Here is an 11626-nt window from a genome sequence, read left to right as displayed (position 1 = left end):
AGGAATCGTGCACTTTAAAAGTGAATTTAGTGGTAATTCGTCAATTTTTTTGTTGTTTTGCAATTTTTTTCCTATACTTATAACAGCCAGCCAGTAAGATCTTAATCAGTACCTAGTGAAGTGTCCATATAGAAGATTTTATTATAATTAACTATCCTTGAGGATAAGGTAAGATCGGAATAATTGTACAATCTGAATAATATAGGATTTCAAATATTTCTGAATCTTAAAAAATAGATAGATATCAATTAGTACAGAATATGAAATATAAGAATAACGCAAGTTTCTATTTGATTAGGTATTTTGCGTTTACAGATATTCATATATGTAATATTATACAATTACAGTTAAAGTGTACTATATTAAGATTAGAAATATTCAAAATGGTATATATACCTTAGGATAATCCTTTTAAGAAACAAACGTCGACGGTTAGCACCAGCTGAGAGAATGTCTAATAAGATTTGTTCATAACTTCACAGCAAGTGTCTAAAACAATTTTATACCATAAAATGTAGTGTTGTGTCCAATTTAAAGTAGTACGTGAAATGTACAAGTTTCATGTTTAATACAGTGTTATTAACCCCATTGTGCTTTCAATTTAAATATCTATGATTTGATCTCTATTGAACTTTAATCTATAGATTTTATAATATCACTATAGGTAACTTTGTTTAACATACAAGAGAATATCGTTAGTTTAAATATAATCAAAATTCAATAAAGATCATATCAACACAGCAACAATTGTATAATAATAAACTGCACAGATTAACAAAATTCAGAACTAGTATTCAATCATGAAAATTAAGATATTGGTGTCAAAATAGAATGTCATTCTGTAAAAGTATTTTCAACTCTAAAATTATCCACGTTTCAATGATCAATAAAACAACTTGTTATTGAGACGAGTTCACACAGATATTATATAGACATATGGCGTTAGACTAAGATATAATTATATGTAAAAAGTGTGATCAATGTTTGTTGTTAAGTGTTTTAGGAATAACTTTAGAGTATGACACTCCGAGTACCTACGATAGGAACAATTGCGAAATATCATTCTATAACCATGATTACAATTTGACAAATAAAAATTAACATAATGACATCACAGTAGGTTTCATTTTTGATCATCAACAAAACCAAATAGATATAATAAAAAATGGACATCATTAACAAAATTATGTCGTTAGTAAAACGGTGTAAATAATTTCAGACCTACGTTTAGAGAATGACATTTCGAAAATTGCCCGTCGTTATAAAATTCATAATCACATGTAAAAAAAAATACTTTAAGTTTTAGATGTGAACATAATTGAATATTTGGAAATAAATATTTTACAGTGCAATTCAAAGAATGTTTTAGAATTGGAGGTACATTATTAAACATTAGATTTCTAAATAGTCGAAAAATGTAATACATTTTAACACTTCCCATTTCCGGTGTTTGTTTTTGTAGTTATTTTTCAGATATTATTCAGATATATTAGTATTTTTATAGGTAAAAGTCAGATTGTCAGTAGACCCAAGAAACTGGCACCCACTGCGGGGTGGAGCGGAGTCTAGCGAGAGCTGCTTCCAGTTGCGCTAACGTGTCATCTATGTCATTGTTGACGATCGTCAGGTCGAAATAGTGGCCGTATGTCCGTCGAAGATGCTCTGACTCACGAACTAGTACTTCCAGGGATCCATCATACTGAAAAAATACGTAAATCATGGTTAGAATGTATTTAAGATATTTTCAATTTTAGCTCTTATATTTTAGACTAACTGAGCTCACGATCGTCTAATTATATTTATTTTAAGTGATGCTTACCCAACACATTTGTAAAAACTGCATCTAATTAAGCTTTATGAAATTTTAGCGTACAAATGCACATAAATAGACAACAATACTAACAGTTATTTTAGGTTTTAGTACGTTTATAAAATCCACCAATAATAGTTTTTCATGTTTCATGTACAGAGGGGGACCAGATTTTTTTTATAATGTATATCTACCCAAATAACTCAAAAAGTAAACAATAACCTAGAGAAATCATTAGCACCACGGATATTAGGCATGCTGTACGACGCTCTGTGCTATCTCGGTTCACTGTAATATCTCGTCTTTTATATCGGAAAATAACTTGCAAGGCATGTTGCCTAGCGGTAGAATTAATATGATACCCACTCAGCGTATTGTTCTACAGGTTCACATTGAAAAAAAAAATTACCCATACAACGACTATGTATGTACAAAAGTTTTCCTTAGACGAACTATATTGTTGAACATGTTTTTAAGCTAAAAAATAAGTCCACGGTAAGCAGCTTGTGATATCGGTACTAGACAACTAATGTAAATACTTTTTGTAAATATATAATATATATAGAAAAAACATAATATATATAGAAAACACCCAGATAGATACAAACAATCATACTCATAAATACAAATGTTTGCACCGTGCGAGGAATCAAAACCCGCGACCATTCAAAGTAAAGCGGTGGAAATACATACAATTAGGAATATATAAAATTCGATCTCTAAAATTTATTTAGATGCCTAAATACTTACATCAGCGACATTGTTTAGTGGTGGTGCAGCTATGAACACGACGTACGGTGCGAATTCAGATGTCCTAAGTATCTTTAGAGCTTGTGGTTCAACGTCCAGGATGGCAATGCGTCGCTCCGAATATATACGCCTGATTGTTTCCAGTTTGGTGCCGTACATTGCGTCCTCGTGAGTTCCTGTTAAGTAAAATGAGTTGATTGTGATAAAGTATATAATTGCACAGTACCATATAGTATCGATTATTAATTTCTCAGTTTGCATTATGGTTGACTAGTAGAAAACGCCCTTAGGTGTTAAGTTCGCCATATGTACATTTATATATTGTATTTGTGCATTAAAGTTTAAATAAATATAGTTCAGCCTCGTAACGAAGGAGACAATACTACGACGTAGTCTGGTCGCCGAACAGTCAACACTTATGAACTATATCCAAACTCTATTCATTGCCTGATGATGCCTTGCACAGATGCGTCACTAGTGAGAAAGGTCGTAACGCTTCTGTTAACGGTGGTCTGGTTTCCACACTGAATGTTTGTAGCCTCACACTTGCTAATAGTAGCGGAAGTAGACAAAATAAGACAAATCCTAATAACTATTTTTTTAGCTCATCGGGGCTAATGATGAATTATGAGCTCCTGTAACACCACAGGTACAGCAGGTGAGATGTCAACCTTTTAAGGAGGAAGAAAGTTTCAATGTTTTCTCGGTTCGTAAATACTATTACTGGGAGATGATTCTACAATGTGGTTGTGATGACGCCTATATGAAATAAAATAATACATTTTTGTAATATATATATGATATAAACTCTATTTAAGTCTAAACAAGTATTTCAACATTGTTTTCATTCCTTTCCATGACATATCTTAATAGAAAACAATATTAAATTCTAAACAACTCCTTAAAAATTTATGTGTACGTACCATATTCTAAATATTCATTGGCTGAAATATCCGCCATCATTTCTTCATGCGTGACAAAGTAGTAGTGTCGACCGTTCTCTTCGTCCGTCCTTGGAGGCCGCGTAGTGTCTGAAAGAAACAATAGTTCCTTTTAAAGATTATTTATTGCGATTTTAACATTAATTGCTAGTTTGTTGGAATACAGGTTATTGGCCCCACGGCTAGCAATGTATGGTACGTAATTTAGTTGCACTTGGACACTGCCGCATCTAACTGTATTGACTCTTATGTACAACTTAATTATGTAACATAATCTATAACTGCAATAAATATTATTATTATATATTATTAATTCCTTACGAATCGGCCACGATGTACCAATAACCTCCTTTCAGGGGGTAGGGGGTTATTCACTAACAATCCCCTTCTCATTGCTAGTAATGGGTTCATTTGTCCACATAGTAATGTACAATATACAATGTCAGGTTAACCTTCACATTTCTGGACACCATCTTGATAAATTCCTAGTGAATTTGTCACGCTGGGCTAACTGACATGACCTCATGCTCATCTTATCATCCTTCACTGGCGTTCCGCCAGTGTAAACCGTAAGCGCAGGTATTTTTTTTTAATTGGTATTAATGGTGTACATTAATAATAATGCACACCCATTTAATTATTACTAATTTAAAAAAAACTAACTTTCTTGCTCATCCTATCATCCTTCACCGGTGTGCCGTCAGCATACATCAACCAACCACACAATAAAAAAATCAATACATAATCAATCAAATATAACCAAATGGGCTACTCACGTGGTATCGGGTAAGCGTACTGGTCAGGATGCCGAGCTATGAGCGTGTTCTTGATGTGACGACGACCCACGCCGTGAGCGCCCAATAGCACTATCGTTTTCCTTTGGAACGCTGTAATGGAGGAAATAATAACATCCCTGGACAATCAAATAGCGCCATCTAGTTCGTGTTAACAGAGCTTGTGTTATAGGTACTAGACAACTGATAGAAATACTTAAGTATTTTTTTTTAATACATACATAATATACTTAGTAAATACCGACAGTAATAAAACAGTCACACTCATGAATAGTGTTTGCATTGTGTGAAGAATCGAACCCGGGATAATCAGAAATATGGCGGTGTGCTAAACCACTAAGCAATAATTAATAAAATTGGAAGACAAATGACTCTATTTTTCAATTCTGTTTCTACTTTCATACTTCCTCTGATGTATGAAAACTTATCTTGTCCATTCTTGTCGCAAATTTAATCTATATAATAGTACAAAATACTAACATGGCAACTTAACGACTTCCTCATAAGTCACGACATCTAGTTGGTCGAAGACTGCATTGTGTTTAGCAAGATATTTGTCTTTCGACTGTTTTTTCTTGCGTCCAAATATAGAACAGTTGACTGAAACAAACAATTAGTCACATGAAAATCACAAATACATAAGTACAAATCAGAGCAACACTCTTATATGTAATTTTTAATATGATATTAAAACTTCTTTATTTATTGTCATGCTTACATAAACTTAAATTTTCTAATTAATATTTATTTAATCACAAATATATATTATAAATACCACCAAATACCGGTACATCCATGCAAATACATTTAGCTCCATTGATCATAAATCTCCTACAAAGACATTGCAACTATTATGGTATTAGTTACGTTCTTTTAAATGAAGTAAATAAATTGAACTTTATTTAAATGAAATTTGGAACCATATTACTATTTCTTACTTAGCTATAAACAGTAAACATTTCATAATTAAGAATGAAAGTTTATTTAAAAAAAACTATAATCATACTATGTCACTGTATTTTAGACTTTATATTCTTAATATTAAGGTCTGCCATCAAATGACACAATACACACTAATGTTACCTGTATTCTCACATCCCTCGGTATGTGACACGCATCCTTCAGCTCCTAGCGGCACAACATTACAACACGGTTCATGCAAACGCAATGGAATGGTATGGTATAGTAATTACTTGTAACATCAGGGGGGAGGGGCACGCTACTTTTGTGAAATGTTCTATTTAACCATTATAACTGTACTCTTATTATTCACGAATATAAAAAAAATGAAAAGTTGATTTATATTTACAAAGCGAATACTTAACAATAAACCATCATCGAATCGAATGAAAAATTTATAACAATTATGGAGGTTTTATTATTAATTTATAGTGTCATAATACTCACTGTTAATGTATAATAGAAGAGGACAAAAATAAAGAAAAAATCAATATATGTATTACTTCAATGTATGAATTAGTCAACACAGCACATTTAATTTTCAAATATAAGTACAAACTTCTATTTGAAATGTCCTGTTTTAATATAATAACTCATCATTCCTTTCTTTACTTAATTTTATAGACGTTTGTCTCATTAAAATGACCAAAGTTCTACAAGCAGAGACATTTCGCAAAAGCAGCGTTTTAACAATGATTGGGGTTACACAAACTCCCTTTGGTCTTATTGAGTATTACAACTAAATAACCTGTTAGTTCACTACCAAGATTTATATACTGACTATAAATATGTATACGAACATACAAAGGGGCATCAAATACACAGGAACTTATTAATAATATAGACGTTTCTTAAGAACGTGGTATGGACACCATGCAATCAAGTGGAATCCAAATATTAGGTTACGTATAGAATATAGATAGTATTAAATATAGGGAGCTTGTATTACTCATTGAACACATAAAAAAGCAGTTTTACATACCGACTGTAGGTTCATCCATTGATGTTTACGTTTGAAAGCAAAATACTTTATGTTAATGTTATGATAATGTATACAAATGTTGCAAATTAGCAGACAAATCAGAAATTAATATAAATTTAACTATGGATAAAAATACTGTTAGAGCAAACTATGAGGTTACTGGAAATTTCATAAACATTCAAGAAATTAAACAAATAGGAGAACAAAATAAATTGTATGGATAACAACGACAAATGTTTAGAATGTAACATCTGTCACAATTATATTTAGTAAACGCATTCCATAAACAAACTCATTAACAAAACAATATAGCCAAAGACAAAATCATTCCAGTAACCATTAATAACAATAACATGGAATCTAACATCGATCTAATAGTACTTATACCAAGAAGACAAAATGTTTGCAACTTTTCGTTTAACGTACACATGTTACCTAAATTTATAAGTAAAAATAAAAACAATGATGGATCCATTAAACAATAGCCTAAAGCTAACTTCCATGAGAGAAAACTCCTAATACAACATCAAAATGAACGCTACTTGAAGCAAATCAAGTAACAGTAGCAATGGAAACATTTTAACAAATGAGAAGAAAATCAGGCAAATGTTATGCAACAAACTATCGTATAAACAATTTCCATTATTAACCTACTATCAAAATTTGCTCGATAAACAGATTTACAACAGTTGCATTATTATACTTTTCGGGAATTTTATTTCCTCTGACCTTGGTCGGTGTTCGAGCGTTCCGCAGCTGCACAGGCGGCCCTCCACTCCTGGAGTTCAGGGCTGGGTATAAGACCAGCAGAACCACCTGAAGCATCCTTGCGTGCTTGCCACCAATGCGAATCATCTTTGCTTATTATCTGGAAGGAATGTATGTTGATTGAAGTAGAGTTGATGTCAATTTTACATTTATCTTGGATCCTCTCATTTTTGGATTCTGTGGTAATGTTGGGAAATAATATTATAGTGAAGCATAGATGAAGAAATAATTTAAAAAGAACCCATATCCATTATACTAGAATATAATATAAATTCTTCTGCGTCAGTACATCAATCTCATCTATTTCAGCCACCAAGGAGCTTTCTTTGTAAGCTCTGTTTCCGGTGTAGGGTACAGACGTGAAATTATTGAATAAGATTTAATACATCGTAGTTCTCAATGGAAAGGCATGAGTGTATCGCATGATAACGTGATGACCACACTGCTGTTCATGTAAATGGGCGATGGTTATCGCTTAGAATCAGGTGGACCGCCAGCTTGTTTGTCGGAATCGCATAATTACACAACAAAAACTAGTTCTATTTCTACGATTACAACTCTTGTAATATACAGTTGTATCAAATTATCTAGTTTAGTCAAGATTTCTCAATACTATTAAACGATTAATACCAATATTTCGTTAAATGTAAAATTATCATACTTTTTTTGCTTACCTGTAGAATATCTCCGATGTTAAACGCAATGCCAGCTTGGGCACACGGTATCAGTTCATCTTCTAAAGGATCATAATCAAATTGTGCCCTGACGAATATCTGAAAGAGAACATAATATTAAAAGCTGAACATTATGAGATGATACACGAACAAATACACGATAGACTTTTTTACGGTATGACAGGACACTACATGAATAAGAATGACGTTAAGAATGTGTAGTGAGTGATTTTGATAGATGATGGGAAATATGAATGAATGTACTGAATGAAATGTAGGTATATGAAATGTAAGATAGTGAGATGAATTGTGAAGCGTGGCAAAGAACAACAAGCGCACAGAATCGTGGGAGAACGCGGGGACGCGCAGCCATGCCCGGGTGAAGAACACAACAAAACCATAAACTGAAAACATAGGACAACATACAGTAGCAACGGGTCTTGGTCTCGCTACTTACTAGCACGGGCGAAGGCTTTATCCGGAAAAGCTAGTCAGAACAAAAATACAGGGTTTAATTTTTGGATTTATCTGCACCAATCATTTATGCTTAAGACAAGCATACAGTCAAAGATTTGTGTGCGCTTGTCGACTCTTCTTTATTTATCTGTTGTTACAGTGTATTACAGTTTAATAAAAAAAAGCAAGCGTTTTGCATCATTCTCGTCTAAATTAATATTAGTAAGTATTACACACAATCACATACCCATATTAGCCTTTCACAAATGATTTTCTAATCTAACTTTTATTAATGAATTCAGAGACTAATTACTACAAACTTTCAAATAACAAACTACACAAGTATCAATCATTTAAGAAGAAAATTTCCTACAAATTGATATAATAAAAATCGATAGGTTAGATTTCGAGATTAGATACAGAGAAGTCATTACCTCGCATGGTGGCGGTGCAGAACGGTAGGATGGCACAATTTTGAAGGTCACCGATCCACGAGCCTCGCGCTATAAAATAAATCGAAAACATGTAAATTCTACACGAAAATAAAACATAACCAATGACCCAATCAGATACATAAAACAATCTTTAAACATAATTCAAAATAACACCATTGACGACCGTAGTTCAAAGGTCGTAACTCTTTTAAACGGGACAGGATCCCGAGGGACTCCATGTAGCATTTAATAGTTGTCACATTTGTTACTTGGTACAGCATTAATTTAATGAGATTAAAACAACAAACAAACATGCATAAACAGATGTTGAGAGTCCGAGTTTTATGTTTGTTGTTTCTGCGTAATTCAAAGTGCATGACACAATGGATGTACTCGCAACCAACATTTTATATATTAGACATAAATTACTAATAAAATTTTGTTCTTATGTTGTAATTGAAAACATACATGGTGCAATATTTTTTTATATAATACCATAATGGTGGCAATCATTTATACAGTCCATCTGATGGTAAACGGAATTCAGCTACCTTAACTTTCTTCATGAAAACTGCAGTTTTAAGGAATTTATTTGTGGAATTCATTGCAGTACTAGTAACACTTATTTCAATAATTTTATTTCCTTTCTTCCACTTCTTACAGATTACCTACTCGTGCCTACATGTAAAGGAATATGTAGATATTGGATGTAACATTTTGGAAATTCAAACTAAACAATTACTTATTATCTGTTTTGTCAAATATACTGAAAGTTAAAATTATATACAATTAAATGATTTGATTCATATTAACACAACGTGCTAAAGGTAGTATGATTATTAACCTAGATATAGTAAAATACTATAACTTTAAACATTTGTCATACATATTGAGGTAAACGTCGCAACGGAATTAAATTAATTCTGGTATAGGTTACATTTAGTATAATCATATGGATAATTTACATAGAGCTAGTAAATAAAAATACCATACCAGCATCCTTTGCAACTGCGCGACTGACTGGTTAGCGACAGGCGTGCCATTAATTTCTCTGATTTCATCTCCGACGTGCAATGTAGCTTGGCGATGTATCATTCCACCGTGCATTATACGGGCCACGATGCACCGGCCGTCGTCAGCCAGTTTCAGAGTTATGCCCTGAAATTTTTTAACATATACTTAACGAAAGAAGTGTTTTTAAAGAAGCTTACTTACAGAAACGAAATTAAATGATAGTAGGGAAAATCTGTTAACAGGAACCGTTGGAAATATATGGTGAAATAAATTTCTAGAAATTAGAATCAATCAGGTCTTAAGAATATAATTATAATTTATCTGCACCGCCAACAAGTTATCTCTGCACTGGCTTAAGTCCGCCATATGTACTTTTTATTTCTGTATAAAGTGCCTGAAAGTTATTTAAATTAAAATATATAAATAATTACTGCAATAGTAACTAACAAAATATTAATATTCACCCGCGTTAGACTTTACATGGGTACCTCTGTCTCAGTCTATACAGGCAGCCTCGAAGTAGATTTTTTGTAAGCTGTGTTTCGGTGAGATATAGCAGATAAATTACAGGCATTGAAGCATAATATGTTTGTCCTCAGGAAGGGCCACGCAGGATCATAGGCTATATATATAATATTTATCAGTTCTAAGGTACCAGTCATTCGATTTTCTTTTCATATTTGTGTAATTATATAATGATTAAGAGAGTATTATTAAAACCTTATATAAAAAGTATTACATTAAGTTGTTTGCTTTTACTGTTTTTCTGTGTCTGTCGCTGGCAACGTAATAAATTTGCTGCACTAAGATAATGGAAATAACAATTTAATTCTCCAATGTCAGTTAAATGCTTCTCTACAAGGACGCTTCAAGCGGTGATGCAACCCCGCTAGCTATTTATTCTCCAGAAATAAGATTCTATAGTAAAAATAATAGAATATTTTATAAATTGATTACTCATAACTAATACAACCAACTTAATAAAATTTCTCCTCCCTAATGAAGTCTCCTTTTATTTTTTGTTCTTGTATAAGTACATATATAACTGATCTAGTGAACACATTATCCTATAACATTTTCTAGGTTTACTGGAACAAATCTCTTTTTACAGATAAGCTCGTCCTTGTATATTACATTTACCTTACTACTGTTTCCTATGTACGTGTATGTGTGTACAATAAAGAATAATTTTAGTTACCCGCACTGATTAAAGACTTCCGAGACCTCTTACAGTAGAAGTTTAGTAGTACTCTTTAAAAGAATTGTATTGCTTTTCAATTTGCGGTAAACTAGACTAGGACTGGATGGTCCACCTTCAGGGTAATGCCTACCGTCGCTCGGAGACACTTATTACACACGTATGGTGTAGATAATTAAAAAAAATTACTAAAGTTATATTATCAGGACTTTGTTGACATAATATGAGCTTCGTACTAGAACGAATAAATTATAGTTCTTATACCTACTTAAGTGTAATAAATAATAATACCTAGTTTTGAATTAAGACCAGTACACGTCGTACGAAAACTAAATAATAAAAAAAAGTCTGAAGTATGACTATGATATGCTTAGCACTACACTTACCATGGGTTCGTCAGTATTCTTTTGGAACTGCACGAGGCGCACTCTAGTCACGTTCTCGAACTCCGGTTCGGTGTCCTCTTCATCTTCAGGCGGTGGTGCAGTGGTGCGGCCGTTGACAGGGGGCGGCGAGGCTCGTAGCGACTCCTCGCCGTAGACCTCGCGGGCGACCACATCGTGTGCCTGTAGTAGGGCCTGCAACAAGAGATACCCTTATTAGCAATCTCTATATTATATTTCTGAGCTATCAAAGTTTTTATATTCACAATAGCCATGTAAATACATTTACTGAAAAGTAAATAATTTTAAACATAAATTATACGCCTATTAGTTTGTAATCTGGAAAACTCTTTCATATAATTTTTATTTCTTATTTTATTTTGTATATTAACGCTATTACATAATTCGTCTATTTGCATAAAAGTTTTTTATTATTCTCTCTCTTAGTATCAACATGCCAAA

At 32.7% G+C, this 11626-nt stretch overlaps 1 protein-coding gene across 1 annotated transcript in view; it reads right to left on the bottom strand.

Moving 5' to 3' along the window:
* Positions 1–360: 360 nt before the first annotated feature.
* The window catches only part of LOC131851999 (peripheral plasma membrane protein CASK-like), a 76153-nt gene continuing 64887 nt past the window's right edge, over positions 361–11626 (bottom strand). The window contains exons 2-12 of the mRNA XM_059202565.1: positions 11168–11359; positions 9563–9727; positions 8570–8638; positions 8137–8166; positions 7680–7778; positions 6967–7105; positions 4776–4895; positions 4278–4388; positions 3484–3591; positions 2561–2736; positions 361–1699 (exon numbers count right to left, since the gene is read on the bottom strand). Of these exons, the coding sequence (XP_059058548.1) occupies positions 1520–1699; positions 2561–2736; positions 3484–3591; positions 4278–4388; positions 4776–4895; positions 6967–7105; positions 7680–7778; positions 8137–8166; positions 8570–8638; positions 9563–9727; positions 11168–11359 (1389 nt within the window). The 3' untranslated portion in view covers positions 361–1519. The remainder of the gene's footprint in view (positions 1700–2560; positions 2737–3483; positions 3592–4277; positions 4389–4775; positions 4896–6966; positions 7106–7679; positions 7779–8136; positions 8167–8569; positions 8639–9562; positions 9728–11167; positions 11360–11626) is intronic.

This window comes from Achroia grisella, unplaced genomic scaffold, assembly GCF_030625045.1.
Source record: "Achroia grisella isolate CSIRO2021 unplaced genomic scaffold, CSIRO_AGI_Agris_v1 utg821, whole genome shotgun sequence".
NCBI classification, from domain to species: domain Eukaryota; kingdom Metazoa; phylum Arthropoda; class Insecta; order Lepidoptera; family Pyralidae; genus Achroia; species Achroia grisella.
The sequence above is the reverse complement of the archived record's forward strand: the minus strand, read 5'-3'. Positions and strand labels throughout refer to the sequence as shown.